The sequence below is a fragment of the Hydra vulgaris genome, chromosome 11 (genome assembly GCF_038396675.1).
Source record: "Hydra vulgaris chromosome 11, alternate assembly HydraT2T_AEP".
Taxonomy (NCBI): domain Eukaryota; kingdom Metazoa; phylum Cnidaria; class Hydrozoa; order Anthoathecata; family Hydridae; genus Hydra; species Hydra vulgaris.
In genome coordinates this window covers 29,082,501-29,107,500 of record NC_088930.1, presented here as the reverse complement: position 1 = coordinate 29,107,500, position 25,000 = coordinate 29,082,501, and the positions used below count along the sequence as shown (strand labels likewise).

The 25,000-nt window shown below is 26.6% G+C and overlaps 1 protein-coding gene across 1 annotated transcript in view; it reads right to left on the bottom strand.

Annotated features, from left to right (window-relative positions):
• LOC136087568 (coiled-coil domain-containing protein 89-like) overlaps positions 1–25,000 on the bottom strand; it is a 43,372-nt gene that overhangs the window by 15,028 nt on the left and 3,344 nt on the right. The window contains exons 2-4 of the mRNA XM_065810701.1: positions 5,004–5,125; positions 4,804–4,850; positions 1–59 (exon numbers count right to left, since the gene is read on the bottom strand). The exon at positions 1–59 is cut by the window's left edge and continues 69 nt beyond it. Coding sequence (XP_065666773.1) covers positions 1–59; positions 4,804–4,850; positions 5,004–5,125 — 228 coding nt within the window. The remainder of the gene's footprint in view (positions 60–4,803; positions 4,851–5,003; positions 5,126–25,000) is intronic.

Genomic DNA, 25,000 nt, shown 5'->3' with positions numbered 1-25,000 from the left:
ATCAATTTTTGAAATTTCAACTTGGAGTTCATTCTCTTTACACTTTCCAGTTAGATAATCTATAAAAAATCAAAATTTCTTAGCTGTTTTTTATTTATCATATACAAATAACTTGCTAACTAAGCTATTTTTTTAAATTAATTAAACATTTGTTAACTGAATTACATTTAAGAAACAAAATAAAATATAAAGTAAAATTATAAAATTAATTTATAAACTTAATATATTTATTATATATTAAATTAATAATATAAGTTATATTAATAACTAAGCGTTAATTTTTTTTTTTTATTCAATGAATATTAAGTTAAAGTTATGAATATTATGATGGTATAATTTTATATATAATATATAGATTGTATAATTCTAAACGAATACAAAAAAATAGTAATTAGGAAATGCAATCCTTAGATACCAAGATCTAATATTTATATCTTTTATTATTTTCACATTTTATCCACACATGGGGTGGATAAACGTTGGAAAAATCTGTAATAAACTAATGTAATCCTAGAATTTAAAAGAAATTTATGAATTTTGTAAATTCTATTTATTTTTTCAATGAAATACATAAAGTAGAATAATAAATTCTTAAGATAATTACTGTAATTCATGAATAAATACTTGTACTTCCATACAAAAATATATAAAGTACAATTGTATTTTATATACTTTTTAAAAATAATATTTAGTTTTAAAGAAAAGAGCACAAATTTAAATGACAACATAAAGAAAAATTAGGAAACTGTTTTTATTCATTTTTATATTTATTACTTGTTTTATTTGATACTGATTTTTCATCACAAACAAAAGCCAAGATCCCAACACAATATTATCACATATCACATATCATTTTATCTACAGTATCACCTCCACCTTTGATGGTAGTATTTGATTACCTCTGGCTATTTGATTGTGCCACTTTAATTTCTCCCATCATGTGCATGGAGTATGACAAAGAAGTATGACTATATTATACAGGTTGTATATTACGTTACAGGAACCTTTTAATTTTCTGACAGCATTAACTAAAGTTTTAATACTTTAGCTAGTTACATATTGTGAAAGGAATTATTGGTGGTGTCATTTCTTTTAGAGCCTTCATACAAACTGACCAGGTCAATAAAAATTGTTTGCTGACCAACATTTACATAGTGGGGACCATCTGTTAGTTTTTCAGTGTAAAGCTAACCTTGTAGTGGGTAAGCATTTGATGCATTACAAGCCCAGAATATTTGATTCCATATTTAGGCAGTTTAGATAGTATATACTTTAGGAACTTATCATTAGCTCTATATGGAAATTATTGTTCATCAATGGTTGAAATGGTTTATAACTTCTATTTAACATTGTCCAGGTGTCTTATATTGGTGCAGATTTATCTGCTTTCAAACATTCTGTACAGGTAATATTGCCGTCGAATACAGAGGTGGAAACAATAAACAAATTTTGTACTCAAGTAAAAGTATTGTTACTTGAGTGAAATTTTATTCAAGTACAAGTAAACAATATCTGATATACTGGAATTAATAATTATTTATTTCATAAATTACCAATTATTTATTTCATTTGAAACAGTATCATGTATAAAATGTTTTATTAGTAACTATAACCTTAAAAGTTTTCTAATTTTTTAAGTTTTACATTTTAAAGTTTTATTATTATTCTGATTTTTTTTTGGTTACTTTTTTCACGCTTGCTTAATTTTGGTAATATCGTGTTTAAAAGGCCATATTTTTTTATTAATAGTAACAGTAACTATATATATATTCAAATATTCTTGTTATAAAAAATACAAAAAAAAATAATTTCAAATTACAAAAAGGGCCCCTAAAAATGCTGCCCCCCCCCCCCAGTTGGGGTGTGTGGGGGAGCCTAGCCACGGCTCTGCCAAAAGGTTTTGGTAGTACAGGTAAAACGTTTTGGAACAATATATGAACCAGTCGAAAAATTCACTTAAGTAAAAGTAAAAAGTAGCTAATTTTAATTGTTATTAACTAGTATTACTTTGAAAGTCATTATTTTTACAGATAATTCTTCAGTAAAAATATTATTTATACATAAAAGAAATTGTAAATTTTAAATATCTATGTAATGAAGTAGAGCCGTGGATGATTAAATTTTCTAGTTAGGAGGAGTGGATAAATAAATTTTTTAGTTAGGAGGAGTGGATGATTAAATGTTCTAGTTAGGAGGAGTGGATGACTAGGTATCTGGTTTGACTCTCCTTTTTTTTTTTTTTGATTTTGATATTTTATTTCAAAGAAGCTCAATGTGTTTTTCAATTATTATTGTTGTTCATTAACAGTTTTATTTGTTAATTGTTTATATTTTTCAAAGTGTTACAGAATAAGTGCTTTAATGAGTACAAATTAGCAGTGAACATGCAAATAACCTCTGAAGATAATAAATTTTTGATAAAAATATAACTTAAATAGCTGTAGTCATGAAATAGCTGTAGTCGAGTGCAGATACAACAACTGAGGGTTTATGCTTGGCTAATTTTAATTAAAAGAAACGCCTTTGTAGATTTAACACTAAAATTTGTGTCAAAAAATTCCCCTTCCCCTAGTTACAATTTGTCACAAAATTGCTAACTCCTTCCCTCTCCCTTACTATCACGTGACGTAATTTGTGAACGAACTCTAACTTTACATAAAGCATTAGTGAAAACTATTAGAAAACAAAGTTATAAAAAAGGCTTTTTTATCAAAAAGAATTAAATCATACTTTTTGTGATAATAAATAACACTAATACGTAATAACTTTCTTTTTTCAGTAACGCGATTTAAAATGTAGCATAAATGTAAAAAGTAAAATACTTAAAAAAATATATACTTAGGTAAAAGTACAAATTTAAAAGAATAATTAAAAAGTAAAAAATTTATAAAAAAACTTACAATTACAGTATCAATTACAGTAACGCGAGTAAATGTAATTCATTGCTTTCCAAGCGTTTTGAAGAGGCTCAGCACCAATACCTAGTTTATCCCATCAGATATTATGATAAAATAGGATATTCCTCTATATTTTGAACTTCCTCAATTGTTTACTAATCAGATTGTTGACCACAATATCTTGAAATTATTCTCAAAATGATAGAGAATTAGTTAAATCTGAAACTTACAGTTTGGTTAAAGCAGGAATAAAAGAGCCAAGCAATTCATCTTGGCATTGGCATTAAGTTTTATTAATAAATGAAAAAAACTAAACCAATACCTAGTTTATCCTGAACCATATATAAAGAGGAAGTGCATTAACTTTTCACATATTTTTAAGATTTTTGTTTCTATGTACTATGCAGCAGACCAAGTTCATTAAATGAATGTTTTTTGTGGTGGTAAAAGTATTAGAAACCATTTGTATAAGGTGATTGTAGAACGCATTTCTTTTGCCTTTTTAATTTGCTTCTAATAATATGATGTAACAAATCTCTTAACTCATGATTGACTTAAATAATTTTGGTGAAAAAGGATTGTTGATTATTGGAAGCCAATTGCAAAACAAGATCTTACACTTTTCAACTCTTTGTTGAATGTGTTAAGATTTTATTAGTGCACTTGGCAGTAGATCACCCCACCATTCAGTTCAATATTTAGGTGCCCAAATATTATCAACACTTTTAAAAACATGTTTGTCATTTTTAATGTCTGACTCTTCTGCAGTAGAAACTTTTGGTACTTAGATTTTTTTATCCAAAACAAAATATAAGTTTCCATATATTCTATTTAAATGAAATAAAAAAATATTGAAATAAGAAAATCACAAACTATTTTTCATCAAAATTGAAAAAAGAAATAAATCTGAAATATTTGCAATTTCAAAGGAAAAGTTGGTCTATGAAGTTCTCTCCAACAAGTATTAAGTCTGAGCAAGCCTATTCTGCTGCTGGATTATTTGTGACAAAAATTTAATTCAGAATGAATGAGGACTTATTTGAACACCTTTTTTCCTCATAGCTCATTTTTTATCAATATAACATATATCAATAAAGATATTACATCTGAATTTTATAAAGACTTCATAAGAAGAGTTGGATGCAATATTAAAAGGCCAATCTGATTCTCACTATAATGAGAATTTTCAAAACGGAAAAGAATATTATATTTATAGTGTGAACTCAAACTCTGACATCTCTTATCATTATTTAAGACTAAACGCTTTGCAATCAATATTTAGCAGTTATATTATGATTGTGTTTTTAACTTACTAAAATGTTGTTTGTTGTAGCATTTATTGTATTTGAATTAAGTCTAAAACTACATATATCTATTTTATTACAGGTCACTACAACAACAACTGTTATATATTAAAATCTTAATAATAAAAAAACTTATTCTCTCTTGTTTCTTATTGTTACTCATCATTTAATTAAGACGCATCCTTTTACTGTGACTGTTCCTTGGTGCTCCAAAAATTCTTATTTGTCTAATTTTTTTCCTTGAACATCAGTTCTTTGGAAATCTCTCCCTTCACCTTGTTTTCCTGCTTCATATAATTTGCAATCTTTTAAGTATTCTGTGAATCCTTATCTTGCTCTTTAAACTTTATCTTTTCTCTTCCTGTAATTCCAACTCTAATAGTGGTTGCTTAAGGCCTTGTTGGAAGTAAAGATGTTAAAAAAAAATGTGCCTAACAATAATAAAACAACTAAACTATGTAGTTTAACTATATATAAATAAAAAAACTCTTAAAAACTTACAATATTTAAATATTAAAAACTTACAATATTTACCACAATTTAAACAATTAGTTTTTAATAAACTTAAACAAACTTAATAAAACTTTTAGGTAAATAAATACCTTTTAAGTTAATGTTTTCTTTAAGTTGTAAAGATAAATTATGTAACCTGCAAACAACATTTTTTACATTTATTAAAAAAAAAACTTTTTTATACATGTAACAAAAAAAGAAATACTATATATATACTTTTTTATACATGTCACAAAAAATCAAAAAATAAATAATTTTTTATACACGTAACAAAATTAAAAAAACATACAAGTTTTTATTTTCATAAGAATATTTTGCCTGCATTTTTTTAAATTTCTTTATTGATAGATCTTTTGTTTTTACCTTCTTAATTAAACTGTTTGTTTTTTTCAATAATATCAAATACGTTTCCTATAAAATGCAAATAATAATATTCAAATATTGCTTTAAAAAATGAGCATTAACTTATAATGCTCATTTATAAACTAATGATTTCTAAACATTAAACTTTTTTATCTTTATATATAAAAATCTAAATCAGATCCAATGATTTATATTAGTTCTAATACATTGGGTGAAATTATATTGAGAATATTTTAAAACATAAGATAAAAATGAAATATGGTTTTTTGGTACGAAACATTTTAGAAAAAATTTCATATAATCTATTGAGATTTTTTTTTGAAGTTTGTTGAATTTTTAAATGAATAAAAATTCAACAAACTTCAACTTTGTAACAGACAAAAAATAATTTCTTGTATATTGCAAAACAAAATTACTATTTATACTATCAGAATTGCAAGACATTTGTGTTTACACAGTGTTTTGTATTTAAAAACAGTTAAAGTTATTGCACTTAATTCTTAAAGTTTTTGAAGTGAATGGTAGTTAAATAATCCTGATCTATATGTTGCTTTTATTCATTTTAAATTTTGTTTGAATTCAAAATTGTGTCTAGGATTTTTTAAAGTTTCAATATCATTTAAGTTCAAGCTTATTAATTCATTTACAGTTGACTCTCAATATCTCGACTACTCAATATCTATAACTTTCGTGTATCTTGAACTTTATTTTTGGTCCATACTTCCACACTTGTCTGAGCCAAAATCCTCTCTATATCCCAAACTTTTTTTTTGGTCCCCTGAGAGTTTGAGATATTAATAGTCAACTGTATTAATAATTATGGTTAAAGTCAGCTGTATTAAACATTTTATCAATTCCCAACAAACAACAAATATAGAGCATAAGTCTATATATCAATTCCCAACAAATAACAAGTATAGAGCATAAGTCAAATAATATCACAATATCAATTCTGACAAACAACAAGTATAGAGCATTAGTCTAGTCAAGGTTGGAAGTTTTAGAAAATTAGTTGAAGAGAAACAAAAGAAAACTAATTGTCAAGATTCTGTATTTAAAGAGCTAAAATATAAAATTAAAAATAAACAAAATAATATAACATATCAAAGTAAATATTAACAAAAAGTGTTTCAGAAGTTCATAAATAGGCATCTGTCATGAAACAAAGCACCGACAAAACGACATAAATATAGAAATGAAAAGCAGAACGAACACAAAAAAAAGATTGAAAAAGCTCTTTAAAACAAGGTTTGACGTTCTGATAATTTCAAATATTGAAAAGAAATAATTCTCACTATTTTATTAGTCTTCTACTTCTTTATTTCATTTCTAATGGAAATTGTATCTTAATTTCGTTACTGACCTTGAAATTGTATACAAAACCCAAAGTTAGCATCTACTAAAATTGTTTTATCATGCTCACTATTACCTTAACCATGATACTTTTCTCTATCTCTAATTTATCCATATTTTGAATACTGTTGTCTTATTTAGGCAGTTTCATTTAATGAGGCCATTTATCTTAAAAAAATATTTTTTTTAAATATTTTATTTAGTTAATTGTTAAATTTTAATTAATTTTTAATTTTAAAAAAATGCAAAAGTCATATAAAACTTATCGATTATAGTAAAGAGCCAGCAAAACACTAATTGTTTTTAATAGCACCTTATTATTTCATACAATATCTTTATCTTTATTTTAATTAGCTGAGGAAATTAAATTAGCTTTTAATTTTTTAATTAGAAATTATTTTAGTTATTTTAATTAGCTGAGATTGTTAGTACTTTAGATTTCATTTTTACAATGAACAAAAAATAATAAATATTTCAACATAAATTACTGTTTAACAGTTTATAATGTCAGTTACACATACATACTTACATACATACATACATACATACATACATACATACATACATACATACATACATACATACATACATACATACATACATACATACATACATACATACATACATACATACATACATACATACATACATACATACATACATACATACATACATAAATACATACATACATACATACATACATACATACATACATACATACATACATACATACATACATACATACATACATACATACATACATACATACATACAGACATACATCGAATTCGAAACTTCGAAACTTATGAAGCAAGCACTCTACCACTACACCACTACCATATGCCCTGAGTGTTACAACATCAACTATCATATAACCTGCTAATACAAGGCAGTGCTGCTACATTGACTATCTTAGAGCCTGCTGCTACAAAGAAGTGTTGCTAAATCAACTATTCTATAACTTATATTCTATAACTCATGTATTCTAATTCATGTGGCAGTATATGTATCAAATTGGTGAATTGATGCATATGTGTACCCCCAAGTCAAGTATGTGACTATATGAGTCTAATATTTGGATATTACCCTTTAACACTGATATCTGAAGAAGGAATAGTGAAGTCTGGTGAATTTTGCAAGAGGTAAGATTTAACTGATGAAAGGTTGCTTCGCAACCACAAATATTTGTATATTATATATTAAAACAGTTAGGTGGTGAGGATCATTTCTTATGTTTAAAATTGTCTTTTGTGCAGCAGTGTGTAACGAAGGAAAATTGCCATTGCACTTTATTTAACGTGGCACCAAAATTAATGCAGTATCTTATCAAGAGAGTGTCCTGAAGGCAATTTTGCAACCAGAAGCCAATTTTTTATATCCCAATGGAGACTGGTTTTTTCAACAGGATTCAGCACCAGCTCATACAGCTAAAACAACACAAGAATAGCTCCAACAGAATTGCCCTAGGTTTATTGCTAAGGATGAGTGGCCTCTGTCCTCTCCTGATCTGAATCCGTTTGATTTTTGCGTGTGGGGTATTTTGGAGTCCAAGGTCAATGCTAAACAACATCCCAACTTGGCCTCCATGAAACAAATGATGATCCGCGAATGGGAAAAGTTTCCTATGGAAACCATTTGTGGCACCATACAATCATGGCGTCATCGATTATCATTGACAGTGAACCAAAAAGGAGACCGATTTGAATAATTCTTGGTATACTTACACTACATATGTTACTTGATCTGTTACTGTAATTTCAGTAGTTTATGTATATTACATTAAAAATAAATTGATTGTGAAGTACTGACAGAACTTTCCATTCACCCTGTATACATATATTTATATTTATATAATAACAATAAAAACATTGCAACAATTATATTATATTACTTTATAATATAGTAGTATAGCTATAGTAATATTAATAATATAGTTTTAATTATTGGTTATAAATTATTTATTAGGTTTGCAGTCGATATGAACTGCTTTTCTAAATAAGATTTTAAATTAATTTTAAATTATTCTTATTTATTTTTGTACTGTAAAATTTTTAGCTACAACTAAAATATGAGAATTTGATCAAGTCTGGAAAGTGTCAAAATGGGAAAACAGCATTTATTTGCACATACTGCAATGCAAAATTTTGCACACAAAACATGAACTAAAAAACATTTAGCTACAGATTGTACTAAATCTTCAAAAGCTGTAAAAAAAAAATTTGCAACAGATGTTATGAAACAAAGTTGTGCTCCTAAAACTAAAAACGGAATATTACTAGTTAAATCTTTAACTGATCTTCACACAAATACAACAAATGATGTAGGTGTGTCAGATTTAATAAAAGAAAATGTTTTAATGATTGCTGTGACAACAATTATGCCAGCTTTAAGAGAAAGTCAGGAATTCACAATGAGTGTGGCTGATAATGAATTACATTCTGATCTACAAGAATGTTCTTTTTCAAATATTTTAGAAAGAAAAAAAAGGCTGTCTGTTCAACCTCTATATATACTAGTAATCAAAATCACTCTATATATACTAGTAATCAATATCGTAATTTTTTGATAAAGTTTCAGCACAAGAGTATGATGAAACATACAATATGCAAGAGCAATTTACGCAACAGCCAGCCTCTTTTATAATGTTGGAAGATTCTTATTTAATTTTTTTAAAAAGATTTATAAAACATTCTGGACTAATTTTTTTAAAAAGATTTGACCAGGATGGTCACCTTCTAACCATTATGCCCTGAGTCATAATCTTTTAGACACAGTGTATGACCAAGTAAATAAATTCAAACAAGATTTAATATCCCAGTCAGAAACTTTTGTTCTGATGACAGATAGTATATATATATATATATATATATATATATATATATATATATATATATATATATATATATATATATATATATATATATATAACATATATATATATATATATATATATATATATATATATATATATATATATATATATATATATATATATATATATATATATATATATATATATATATATATATATATATATATATATACATATATATAATATATATATAATATATAAATATATATTACATATATTTGCATATACAAATATATATATATTTATGCAGATATATACATATACATAAATATATATATATATATATAATTTTTTTTTAAATATATTTGTTAAGCCCCCACTATACAAGTAAGGTAAATTTAAGTTTCATTCGGGATAAACAAAAAATCTTTAAACTTTTTTCTTTCCTCAAGATTTTTCAAACATTATCATCTAGGAGTTTTTTTTTCAACAATGTCCTTGAAGATTGTTCTTCTTAGTTCCAGCACTCAACTGCACATTTTAGAATTTGAAGAACTGTTTCAGGAATTACATTTATTAGGCCAATAATTTTTTTACTTTGCATTATTTTCTCTAGATTTAGTTCATGACTGTTGCAAAAACCCTTGACACAATCTAAAATATGTTGTGAAGCTGTTTTGTATTTTAGCTGTGATTTGACAATATCAAATGTCATTTTATTGTTCATCAGGCGAATAAATAAATTTAGCTTGTTTTGTTGTGTAATTATTGATATATACAATAACCACAAATAAATACAATAATTACAGATAGAAAGTCAATACTTCATCATCTAAAAATATTAATGCAAAGGCTTGATATAGTTGGAAGAAACGCACTGAAGTCCTCAATATTTCAAAACATAGCATAAATTATAACCATTCCTTATTTTTTATTGAGGATATCCTCAATTATTAATAGCTTCACAACTTATTTTAGATTGTGTCAAAGGTTTTTGCAATAGTCATTTTTATATAACTGGACAATGGAGTTGCAAAATGGATTTCAGATTGAATTAAAGTTTGGATAACTGCGCAGAAATTGGTTATTCAGCGATCAATGATTAAACAATTAAGTGAGGCAGAAGGTGAACTTTTTTGCATACCATGTAAAGCCTAGATGACCAAGTTTATCATAAAGTTTTATTTGTTGGTAGTTGAGTGTTATTTTGGAGTTTTTTATTTACTTTTTTGCGGTGAGCAAGAACTCGGTTTTTCAACATTTAATATTATACAGTTTTCTTTTGTGTATATATTACAGGAATTATTAAGCTTTAGTAGAAATTTTCAACCTTACTATAAATATTTTAGAAAAGATGAATATATAAAAAGAAGATGGAGGTATTACGTCTTTTAAAAATTTCTTTTTTTATTAGATATTAAATGATTTAGAAACTTTAACTAACCTTAAAATTTAATATAAAACTAAATTTTCTCCAAAAAGACATGTGGTTTTTTTAGTCTTATGTATTTTGGCCTGAAAAATATGACAGTTATCTCATTTTTAGAGAATTAGATGCATAATTTTTTGCAATTTTCTTTAATACATAGTAGTATATAATTAAAATAAAAATTAAAAAATTTCCAGAAATTTTGAGCAAATTTTCCCCCAAAATTTTTCAACCCTAGACAGAACAGTTATAAGAAAAATTTTGACATGGGGTTTAAAGCCTTTTGTTCATTGAAAAAGCAGAAACTAATTCCTCACATGAAAACTAAACATCTCAACTGGGTGAAGCACTTTCGCTCCTAGACTAAGGAAGATTGTGAAATAGTTGTTTTAATGATGAAAGTATTACTTAAATGTTCAGAGCAGCAAGTGCAGTATGTATAATGACAAGTTTGGGAGGAAATGAGAGAAGACTGCATTGTTCAGCATGTTAAGCACTCAACGCAGATTATGATATAGATGTTAAGCACTCAACGCAGATTATAATTATAATGATCGTTTCTGTAAGTAAGTTGTATGTTATAGCCATGTTTTAAAGCTTGATATGAAAAAGATTACAAACAAGTAACAGTTGATAGAAGAGATTATTAAATCATGGACAAGAAATGTTAAATTGACTGGCAACTGCACATCTCTGGTTCACTCTATGTCAGAAAGAACACAAACACAAGGTTAAAGTTTCCCTCACCATCTACTAAATAACAATCTCTGTACTAAACTTTATATGAATAGCATTTTTGAATGCAATTTTATGTAATTTTTGGAGTGAGTAAAAATGATTTGTCAAGAAATTGCTTATTTGTGATATAAAAAATCCAGTAAGTATATTAATTTTAAAAAATTTTTATTTTAAGTTATAATAATTTATAACTTTCTGTAAAAAAATTTTTTCTATAAATTGAATTTTTTTTTCGATTTAGTAACTTTTCCTTATGATCCAGCAATGGTGAAACCTAAAGTTAAAGAAAAAAGTTAGATAAGTGTTTTTTACTAATTTATTATTGCTCTGTTCTTTAAGAACATTGAGAACTATATGTAAAATACACATATTTATATATATATATATATATATATATATATATATATATATATATATATATATATATATATATATATATATATATATATATATATATATATATATATATATATATATATATATTAGTAGAAAATCACTTAACAAAAATTTTTTCCATTTAACACTGTGTTTCATCAACAAAGATTCATCAGAAATGGATGATCAAATTAATAAGACTTCAATTTATACCAAAAATTAAATTACAGGAACTTGCTTAACTTGCTTAAAAATTTTCGCACATTTATGGAATTTGCTGACACTATTATAAAAAGAATTCTTTAGAAATGATTACTTATGCTATTTTTTTAAATGTTTTTTTTAAAAAGGGTAGTTAATGTAAATATTATTTGGACTCATTTATTTTTATAGTTTTTCAGGAGAAACTTATTTTCGTGCCTACATTTAGAAATTAATTCCGATCTTTTGTTTAATAAGCATTCTTGATTTGCATGTGTAATTATTTCAAATTTTTCTTGTAGGCATAGTATGCATTTTTTGGAAATATTGTTATATGCAGGCACTGTTTTAAGGATAGACCAATTCAGTATAAAATCATCAATATTTTTTTCTTTTAATTCCCATATATATTTTGACAGCATGGTGTCTTTTGAATACTTTTTATTCTTGAAAGATTGCTTATGATTGGCAAAACGTTTTTTCCATTCACCCTCTGTTATGCCAATATTTTGTTTATCAGGTACATTCTTAGAGGAAACAACACATTTATATACCACATTTTTTGATAAACAACTTCCACTCATTGGACAATTGATTTTTTGTTTACAATTACAATTTTCTGTAGTTTTTTCATTTAGGATTTCTTTTTTTGTTTAACAAAGCCTTATTGTGACCTTTTATAATTCTTCCCATATTTTTTGTGCAACTGTAGCTAACTTTAATTGTATTTCGATTAAAAATTTTATGTAATTTATTAGATCGCGGGAAATGCTTATCGACCAATTTTAAAAACACGTTTCCTATTTTAGTGGAAACATTTTTGCTATATGGAGGGTTGAACCAAATTACATTTCTAGTTCTATTTCGTTTTTTTGTATTCTTTTTTTCAGGGTCAAATTTTAGTTCAAAATTTTCAAAACCACTTTTTTTTAGGGCATCTTCAAATATTCGTTTAGAGGAATTGAATACATTTTCATTTGAGGAGTTTTGGTTAAGTCTGTTATTAATTGAAATCGGGATTTGTTTTAGAACTTGGGGTGGATGGTTAGAGTTAATTCTAATATATAATAGTTCATCGTTTGGTTTTTTGAAAGGCTTATATGAATTTTCAGAGAGGTTAAATGTGACATCAAGAAAATTCACAATTTTTAAATTTATGTTTATTTCAATTTGAAAGCCAATATTTTTTAAAATTTTTATAATATCTTTTTTAATTTTGTCGAGCTGTGGACCAGATTTTCTACGCATTACTATTAAACCATCGTCGCAATAAAAGCCTAAATCTTTTATATTGATTATTTTACTTAACAAATCTAAAATATATAGTCCAATAAATTCACAAATTTCTGCTCCGTCATAACTGCCCATTGTTACATCAAAGCAGTCATGTATGTTTTTCTTTTTTCAAGTTTCCTTATTAAAATAAAGTAAGGTTTTTCTACAATGTTTTATTATACGGATTGTGTCATCAGGAATAACTGTGTGGCTTTTTGCAAATTCAATAGTCTTATCTAAAATATCTGCGGTTATTGAGGGGTAAAAATCATTAATGTCATATTGAATAAATGTACAGTCACTTTTATTTTCAATTATAGAGAACCAATTTATAACATCACCTTTTATACCTGATTTGGAAAATTTTGAAAATGACCTATTACATTTAATTAAAATAATAAAGTTTCGCCCTATAAAAAATGAATTTCAAACAGAATTAAAGTTAGATGTTAAAAAAAATAAATCAAACCCTAATATTTTGGTTTTTGCTGATAAAACAAATAATATTTACCAGCTCACAACAGAAAACTATGAAAATATTTTACGCGACAATATTACTAGTTCTTATGAAAAAGCCCCTAAAAATTTGGGGCTTTTTCATAAGAACTAGTAATATTGTCGCGTAAAATATTTTCATAGTAAGCAAAATTAAATTGGACAAAATTAATAATATTCTTAGAAATAAATTAAATTTGCAACAGTGGAAAAATACCACTGATGTTATAAATTGGTTCTCCATAATTGAAAATAAAAATTACTGTACATTTATTCAATTTGACATTAATGATTTTTACCCCTCAATAACCGCAGATATTTTAGATTAGACTATTTTCATAATAGTCTTATTTATGTTATCTGCGGTTATAGAGCAATAATAAATTAGTAAAAAACACTTATCTAACTTTTTTCTTTAACTTTAAGTTTCACCATTGCTGGATCATCAGGAAAAGTTACTAAATCTCAAAAAAATATATATATATATAGAACTCTTATATGTTGTCAGAAAGTTTTTTCCATATTTTGTTGACAAAAAGTAAAAATTAAAATGCAAGACCGGAATTTTTTTTTTTATTAATTGATAGACTGCCTGCCCCAACCAAACCCTTAAATTTGCGTTTTTGCGGTTTTTTTAAAAAACAATTAATTTGTAATTAAATTAATGGTTTTTTCTTTCTGACAACACGCAAATGTTGGACGAAAGTCAAAAGTAATTAAAAGTAATTAATAGTGACATATTTGTTGGCATAAGAATAATTTTTTTCATTCCGTACTCCTAAATGCAACAAACTATAGAACTATAATATATATATATATATATATATATATATATATATATATATATATATATATATATATATATATATATATATATATATATATATATATATATATATATATATATATATATACAAATAATTATAAATGTTTTTTACAAAACAGTGCTCAATGTTCTTAAAAAAAAAGCAACAATAAATTAGTGGTAAACCACTTATCAAATTTTTTTATTTTATGTGGTGTTTCATCAATTCAGAAAAGACTCAAAAGAAATATTTGTGATAAGTCTATTTTTATGAAATACCATGTCAAATAAAAAAATTTGATAAGTGCTTTTCAATTAATTTATATATTGTACAATATATTGAGAAACTTACCACTGCTAATGCTCATTTCTATGTTTTGACACAAAGCTTTTAAGAAAATATCTATGCAAGAAAATATTGCTGAGCATAGATAAACAGTTTTTTGTTGTTGCTTTTATTTTTTCTTATTTTAATAAAAAATTTGCAATCTAATTTTTTTTTTTTTTTACCTATTTGCATTAAATTATGGTTATATAATTAAAAAGATAATATTTTGATATGTTGTTTATATAATTTTCTTGAGTTGTTTGACTTTTTGGCCTGCTTTTGTTCTATGCTTTTGTATCTTTGACTAATAAAACTGTGTTTTTAACACATTGTTTCAAGTAATTTTTGTATCTTTGACTATTAAAGCTGTGTTTTTAACTCATTGTTTTAAGTAATTTTTGCCAGTCCTTGCTAACTAAAAAATTTTTATAGCTGTTTAGTTTATAAAAACAAGTTTTTATGAGCGCATGTTTGTCTACTATGTTTTACGAACTTAGTGAAGAGCTTGAAAGCAAAGAGCTACAACATTTTGCTAAAGAACATATATAGATTCTTATCAGTTCACTAGAAATGTTAAGAAGTATAGCTTATTTATATATACATGCCATGACTGTTTTAGAATTGTTACCTAATTATGTAATTAAGAAAAATAGGCTTTGTAATAAAACTTGATTGATTCTATGTTCCCTACACATATGTTTATGTCTATAAGAGGGTATTTCTTACGCAGGTTCAGTTAGCTCCATATTTAATTGAGGTAAAAATAATTTCATTTCCTGGTAACATTACAAAACGAGTTTTTACATTTAATTGCGTTATTGCTATTTTGTGCTACTATGTTTTTTTTTGTCATTGTCATTAACAATAAAAACTTATATTATGCTCATAATACTCAGAACGAATGATTGATTTATTGTTTGTCTTTTTAACTTTTTAAAAAACACCGATTTAGAAATTCAAAAATTTTAAAATACTATTTCTATGCTACCTTGCAAAATAAATTATTTGCATTTAAAAAAGAAGCAATTTTAGGGTTATAGTCTATTATTAGTATAACCTTTTTACCTTATTATTCAGCCAATAGGTATTTTGTGATGCCACATTTAATAAACCAATTTTACTCAATTATTTTAATTTTAGTCAGTTAGTTTTTTCCAAAAATTAAACAATTATCTGAATTCAGTTTTTCCTATTTATTTCTAATTTTTTCAAACTCTTCCAATACTTCAGGTGCAACATTGTTTTCAAATGTTCCCAAAATTTTTCTTGCTAGTAAGATTCATTTCATTTTTATCAATCTTAGAATTCAATTGAATCTGTTAAACTACTTTTTTATAATCAACATTGATTGCATTAAACAGGAATATTCTTGTTGACTTTAATGTGTTAATAATATTTGTTTTCATATTTGGATCCATAATAAAATTATTCAACAACATCGGTATTCTCTTTGAATTTCTTGAAAATCTTTATCTAACTTATAATTTTGATTGTTACATAAATTAAAACAGTATAAGGCTGCTTTTCAAAAAAAAAATTAACTAAAAATGTATTACAATTTATAACCGATAAAAATTAAGTGATTAATTTAAGTGACTCATGACATCATGAATGAACTATTAAATTTAGAAAACTAATGGAAAAAAAATTGGGATTAAGTGTTCTAACAGGTTGTTTGCATTACACAAAAACTTGCTAGCTGAACATTGCTTTTAAGAGGAAAAAACTCAAATAATTGTAAACATCTTGGTAATTTTTAATGGCATTAGACTTAGTACCCAAATTTTGCTTTTTTTGGTTGTAAGTATTGAAAAATATGGAAATCTATGAAGTGGAAGGACAGCATACGCATTATAATTTGTATTCTATGAAATTGTTACATTAATATCAAAAAAAGTAAAACAACAGATATTTAAGACATTAAAAAAGAAAAAGACTTGAATAGTATTGAATTCCGACATTACATACTGATCAACTCACTTTTGTTACCATATATGTAAAAAATCTTAACTATAAATTATAATTTTCTAACATGGAAATAATACAATACTAGCAAAAGAGAACCCATAAAACAGGTCACGAGAGCTATGTATGTCAAATATGTCAACTCTATCTTTTAATATGATCATGTATCAACTTTTCTGTTTCAACAAAGAAATAAGCAACATATCCATAGAATAAACAAAGTAATCTACAAACAAAAGTAATCTACAGCAAATTCTTAACAAAAAAAATGGTAAACCTTCTGCTGACACATTTTAGACGAGTACTTTAAAAACAACAACTGTAAAAAAAAAAATTTTTAATCACAAGTAAAAAGATATATTTTTTTAAAAAAATGTCCTTCTTTTTAACTGAATACCACATCTTTTTTTTAAAAAAAAAAAGTTAATGTAAAAAGTTAATAATAGTTAATTAAAGACTCCACAAAGAAAAACTTTTTTTTGTTATGTTTAATAATTAAATTTAGCTTTGTGTAATTTATGGACCATATCTTATGTACTTAGTACAATCATATCCATTTTCATACTAATCAATATAAAAAGTTTACAAAAGGGTTTTTTTATATTAGATATACCTTCAGTAATTTAGTGGTTAAGTGTTCTGCTCTCAGTGCTATTATTTAAACATTTCTGTGAGTTTAAATCCACCGCATAGGAAGAAAAATTTTTTTTTCTTTAATAGATGCCCCCAGCCTCATGCCAAAATGCATGAGTAGGCATTATTTATATGACTACTACTACTACTACTACTACTACTACTACTACTACTACTACTACTACTACTACTACTACTACTACTACTACTACTACAACTACAACTACAGCTACTATTACTACAACTACCACTATTACTAAACTACTACTACTCTCTTTTCTTTTCTTCAACAAGTTGTTGGTTGGTGTTAACTACTGCTTTAAAAGGATAAACTATTAAAAATCTTTCTGATAAATGATAGTTTTTTCAGTGTGATACATGTTAAGTTTTGTATGAACAAAGGAGGCAATATCTAAAGCTTCAAAACTGAATATTAAACAGTATCTTCTTAACTTAAAAAAGTTAAAAACCAAGTACAAATTAATAATAATCAAATAATTTGACTCAAATGTGCTTTTATGATGACATTTTTAAAATCTATTTCTGAAAGCTTTTATGCTACTAATTTAAAGTAACAATCAATTGAAATTGATTTGTCAATTGTTGTTGATCAGTACAGATTGTTGATTTAAATTTAAAATTTCAAATCTTATATATTATTGCTGAACTTAATCTTGCTGTTAGTAGTGCACTTTTGAGCAAGTTTGACACTTGGCAGCCATTGCAACTGAGGTAATGGCGAGAAAGAGTCGCAGCACTTTTTTTTATAAGAAAACGTGAACCAAAGTGTATGCAAATATTTAACTTGAGTAAATTTCAAATTATATAATGTTAAAACAAAATAAAAATATAAATCAAGTTTTGCAGTTTTACTTTCACTTGAAAGCTGCAGCAAGATCTCCTTAATTTTGATCTATAGCATTTATCTCCGTTTTGCGTATTATTATTAAGTCTTTTATTTATTATATAAATTTACATTTGTCACCATGCCAGCAAACTCGGATAGCTCTCAGAGCTTCTGAACAAAAAACTTGTTCGAATCCTACCACAAGCGATTTTTTTTTAAATCTTTTTCAATTTTTTTTTAATACAATATAAATCACTTTTGAAGTTTTATGGATATTATATACATAACATATGTAAAGACACTATAACAAACAAAAGAATTTTTGAAAAAGCTAAAAATTCTAAAAACATCAAAACACCCTGAGAAACTTTTCACATATGCGTCATGATTGAGATACTTATGTTATTAATGAGCTCAGTGCTAATAAGCTGTGGATGGTCTGAAAAAATTATAGCAATAAACTTAGAAAATAAAAATTTTATTAACACAGTCCTGCTACTCCAGAAAGTGTTGCTGTGTAGGCAAAAATAAAAAAATAAAATCCTGTAGCTAAAAGAAACATTTTTTAGCAATAACAAGTCTTTTTTGCTATAAAATATATATAGCCAGATTGAAAAAATTGAAAATTTATTGATATATAGATATACCAATGACAGCACATTAAACCACTGATCTATAGAATTTACGTATGTAATAGCGTACCGTTTTGGTGATAAATTGTTTATTTGTCCGAATATCTCACAAACACTAGTATTTTCAAATTTTTGTATTTATTTTATTGAATTTAAAAAAACTGAAAAGATTGAAAAAACACAAAACATATTGTCTCATCCAGATGGAAAATTTGAAATATCAATTTTAGATAAGCCTTTTTCTTGATAATTTCTGATTGCTAAAATTATGTCTGATTGCTAAAATTATTTTCTTCTTAGACCATTAATAATGACAGACGCTGCTTTTTCATAAATCGTTGGAGATGAAAAATTTATGCATATGTGACGTCACTTTGTGGCAAAAATAAAATAAAAAAAACTTACTATAAAAAAAGTTTCTTTTGCCACAACCTGACATCACTGCGCAAAATTTTTTTGGCTTAACTTTTAGATTAGCGTTTTATAGCTAAGGTCTATAGTTTTTAATGGTCCAAGATCTTCTTAGTTCTGCCATTTGTATAGCATTATGTACATGTGTCTGTAAGTGTAAATGCCTTTAGCATATGCTGAGTTTGCAGGCAGTATATGGAGCAATTGTATACAAAATATCTAGAAAATGAGAAAACTTTAAAATTTTACTTTAACAACTGGAAATCTTTCAGCTATATTATTATTTTTTTCCTACAATATAAGCAAGATTGAAAAGATTTCAACATTTATTATGCTACCTCTTAAACCCCCAGAAACAACACTGATAACAGCACTAAACCACTGAGCAATCAATTATACACATTTGAATAAAAACCTTATCATATATCTCTTATAAGTTCTTTGAATGCAGAAAAGGTTGCATGTTAATTTTTTTGCTCGTAAAGTAATTTTTCGGAATGAATTATTTTACCAAAAATATTGAAGTAGGGGAGGTAGGATAGCATTGGGCAGTTAAGAGGTTTGGCACCCCCTCATTTCTTACAATCTATTCTAGATATTTTTTGTTTTCAATCACAGCACTATAGTTTTATAACCGCTCATCAAAAGTGTCAGCTGTCATTCCACTTGGTTGTCAAGTTACATGCGCTTAATGGTTTGTTGCGTACAGAAGTAAATATTTTGTTTGCGATTTGAAGAAACATAACAAAGAAATCTGTAAGAAAGTTTAAACATCTGTGTTAATTTCTTATTTTGTGTTTAATGAGCATTATATTTACCTGACAACTAGGATTCAACATTTGATAAAAATAAACTTATTCAACTCTATTTGAAAAGTGAGGTTATGGGGAGCATAAGGCACACAGGCAGGAGGGAGTTTTGGGCATGCCTAATGCTCCTTTTTTTTTTAAGTGTGTTTTGGTGTCATACGTTTGTGCTTTTTTGCTATGCCTATTGGATTGAATGGTTAATCATTTCCTTTCAGGACAATGTAATTTTGAGCGCATTGGAAGAGGTTTCTAAAGGAGGAAAAATTAAAACTACTGCGATTAAATATGATATAACCAGGTCTAACTTTCAAAGATACATAAAGCAGGGTGGCGTTGTGAAAGATATTTCTTCTAAATTTATATCATCTCAAATATTCACGAAAGATGGAGAAGAAAAATTTCAGAATATCATGTCACATCAATTAAACTAAGTCAAAACTGAAGGCACATGAATTGGTTTACAAATGCACCACTCCCATTGATAAAAAATACCAAACAACTGGACAGATAAGAAACTTGCATCTAAAGATTGGATAAGGGGATTTTTTAAAAGACAACCTCAGCTTTTGAAAAGGACACCAGAAGCTACCAGTCTCTCACAAGCCACAAGTTTCAAAAAGAAAAATGTTGGAGATTTTTTTGAAAATCTTAAAACTGTATTGCCTTCAACAAAAGAAAATCAAAGTGTAGAGGATTGTACAAGTTCAAATGTGGAAGTCACTGGGCCATCTCAACTGGAATCTCCATCTAAAAGCCAGACTAGGGATATTGTCAATGTAACACCTAATTTAGTAAGACCATATCCGAAGGCCGGCCCCAGGAAATTGGATGGCATGAAATGTAAGAAAGGAAAAACTAGAATTTTGACGGACACACCCAAGAAAAGAAGAAAGACAAGGAAAGAATAAGATCAAAGAGTTCAATGAAAAAAAAAAAAAGTTGGAAGAAAAAGAGTTATTAGCTATTTCAAACAATAACAAAATAAGCATTTTAATCATTAAAGTTAACCATATTAAAGAAAAATAATTGCACATCTTATTTCTCTGCTCATTAAAATCATTTTAAAAACTGCTAATGTTAATTAGTTAACAATAAAGTTGTTAACTCTCTAACGGTAAACTGAATCTTTAATATTAAGAAGTCAATCGTTTTATAAAACACTACTATAAAAACTGCTGATGTTACGCTGTAACAAAATTTTTACTAAATATATATATATTATTTTTAAGAATCCTATTATAGAAAAAAAAGTGCAAACACACAATTAACTATAAATCATTCATATATAGCAGATATGAAGAAAAGAAAAACAAAATTAAAAGTACAGTGGAAAAATAAAATCTTCTTAGTTAAATACAAAAATTTTTGTACATTATCAAAATGATGTATTAAATATTTTTATTAAAATGGTAATAAAATAAGAACTTAAATCATTTATAAAAAAAGGATTTTTACCAACAGCAAAAAGAAAGAAATCTAAATAAGTCAAGAAAAAAATGAATAGATATTATAAATCATTTACGTCATATATAATATTCATCAACGGTATAATTTATGCCATATTTAATATTCGTCAACAATGCGAATTAAAGTGAGCATATCATAAAAAATAAAACTATTTTAGACACATTTTCAAAACTTGAATGATTTTATAAAATTTTAGTATATGCAACTTCCAAATTATATCCTGATTATTTGTCAAACCTTGTTTTGCAAAGCTCTGATTTTTTTTCAACCGGTCAATCATGACCGGTTGAAATGCCTATGGTGAGTCTGCTATGAAAAAAACAAGTGTTTAATAGTGGTATACGCGCTTCCAAGATGGCCGCGAAGATATTGTGGATGACGAATTCTCCGGTTGACCTAGCCAACCCATGTCAATAATCAATGAAAATGTGAAAAAAGTGTAAAAAAAGGTTATGAATGATTGCCAAATCACAATAAGAGAAGTTACTGATGAAGTTGGAATATCAACTGGCTCATGTCATAACATTTTTTCAAATGTTTTGGGCATGAAACAAGTGGCAGCAAAATTCATTCCAAAACTGTTGAATTTTGACCAAAAATCGCTTGAACATCACTCAAGAGCGGCTAAATGACGTCAACAACAATCCAAGTTTGCTTGAAAGGGTCATAACTGGTGATGAAACATGGTACGGTTTCATCACCACCATACACCATGGGTGTACAGTTATGACGTACACCATGGGTGTACGGTTGTGACGTCAAAAACCAAAGCACAATTGTTGCAATGGATGCACCCTGAATCACTAAGACCAAAACAAGCATGTCAAGTTCGATCAAATGTTAAGGTTTTGTTTACTGTTTTCTTCGATTATAATGGCGTAGTTCATCATGAGTTTTTACCACAAGGGAGTACAGTTAATAAGAATAATTACCTTGAAGTTATGCAACATTTATGTGAAGCAATCCGAAAAAAATGCCATAATTTATGGCAAAACAATTCATGGCTTTTGCACCACGATAATGCATCTGCTCACTTGTCATTGCTTGTTCGTAATTTTTTGGCCATAAACAACACCGTAGTCATGCTCCATCCCCTCAATATTCACCAGATATGGCTCTGTGTGACTTTTTCTAATACCCAATAATGAAGAAAACCTTAAAACGTCGTCGTTTCACAAGCATAGATGACATTAAAAGTGCATTGTTGAATGAACTAAAGGCTATCTCAAAGATCGAATTTGAGAAGAGTTTGAAGAATTGGCAGAAGCGCTGTCACAAGTGCATAGTATCAAATGGGGACTACTTTGAAGGAGCCAACATTGATGTAGACAAATAAATAAATATTTTTTTGAAAAAAAAAAATTCCGAGTATTTTTTGAACACACCTCGTATACTTTCAAAATTATTTAACAAAGTCTTATCAGTATCCTGTTTTCCAGCCTGCAGGAAAGCTGCTTCTGTTATCCCTATTTTCAAACAATTCTGGAGAGCAATCTGACTTGTTTAACTACTGTCCCACTAGTCTTCTTCCTATCAAAAGCAAGATTCTTAAGTCTTTAATTAACAAACACTTAATCTCTCATCTTGAATCTAATAACTTACTTTCTGATCATCAATATGGATTTTGATCATCTCGTTCTACTGCTGATTTGTTAACAGTAATAACCAATAGATTTTATTTTGCATTAGATAGTTGATGAGAGGTTAAGGCTATTGCTCTAGACATTTCTAAAGCTTCTGATAAAGTTTGACATGCTGATCTTCTTCATAAGCTCTCTTCTTACTTATTAGGTAACTTCTTCAAGATTATTGAATCCTTTCTTACCAATTGTAGTATAAAAGTTATCCTTAATAGATAGCCCTATTCTTTATTTCCTGTAACTTCAGGGGTTCCTCAAGGTTCTATCCTTGACCATATACTTTTTCTAATTACCATTAATGGTATTCCAGGAATTCTCAAATCTAAGGTGTTTGCTAACAATCTATTATTTATTTTTATCTTGATAACAAGCCAACACTCTCTTATTGCTTGGAGGGGACATTTAAGCTTGAAAAGGATCTTACTTCTGTTACAGCATGGGGCTCTCAGTGATTAATGAACTTTAACTCAGATAAAACTCAATTTTTTCAGCTAATTGTTTTTGCGACAATCTAGATCTATATTTATGAAAGGTAATATACTCAATATACTCGGAATCTATTCTTTATCTCTATGAATCTCAAATCCATCCTTGTATGGAATACTGTTGCTATATCTAGAGGGGATCTCCAAATGACTATTCTCTTTTAGACAAAGTGCAAAAAAGCATTGTAAACATAGTTAGACCTGCTCTTGCCTTCAACCATTTTCATATCATCGTAATGTTACTTCTCTTTCTTTTTTTCTATAAATATTATAACAGGCGCTGATCTAAAGAGCTAGCATCTCTTGTGCCATCTACTAAAATTCATTCTTGTCTTGCTTGTCATTTAATTGAGTCTTTTATTGTGACTGTTCCTAAGTGGTCTTAAAAAAAAATTTTTGTCTAGTTTTTTTCCTTGACTATTGGTTCTTTGGAGTTTGCCTTTATCTTGTTTACCTGATTCATATAACTTGAAATCTTTTAAGTTGTTTATTTATCATTTTCTTGCTTTATAAACTTCATCTTTTCTTTTTCAGTAACTTCCAACTCTAATAGTGTTTGCTTGCAGCTTTGTTAGAAGCAAAGATGTTGAAAAAAAAAAATGTTTGTTTGACAAGGAAAAGTAAAAATTAACTACTTGTTTAGTACTAAAAGTTTCATGTGTTAGCAATCATCAGATAAAAAATGCATTATGTTATTTTGTTAAAAATATTTTGTTGTTATTGTATAAAAAACTCAGGAATTGAAGCATGCTTGCAAACAATAATTTGTAATTCTTTCTGTACATTTTTTTTTTGTATAACAAGAATAAAACAACTTTAGCAAAATAATATAATGTATTTTTTACCTGATGATTGCTAAAACATGAAACTTTTAGTAGTAAACATTATGTACTTATTTTTCACTTTATCTTGTTAAACAAACATATATCATTCTGATATCATTCATTAAGCACTCTTGCTGAAGAAACACAGATAATAAAACAAATTTAGTTATATATATATATATATATATATATATATATATATATATATATATATATATATATATATATATATATATATATATATATATATATATATATATATATATACACATATACTTTGACAAATTAGAAAAGTTGTAGAATGAAATGAATATGTAAAATGGTTATTGTTGCCAAGGGTGGTTACATAGATGAGAGTAAATTATAAAGTAATTTAGTTTGATGTTTTATTTTTTATTA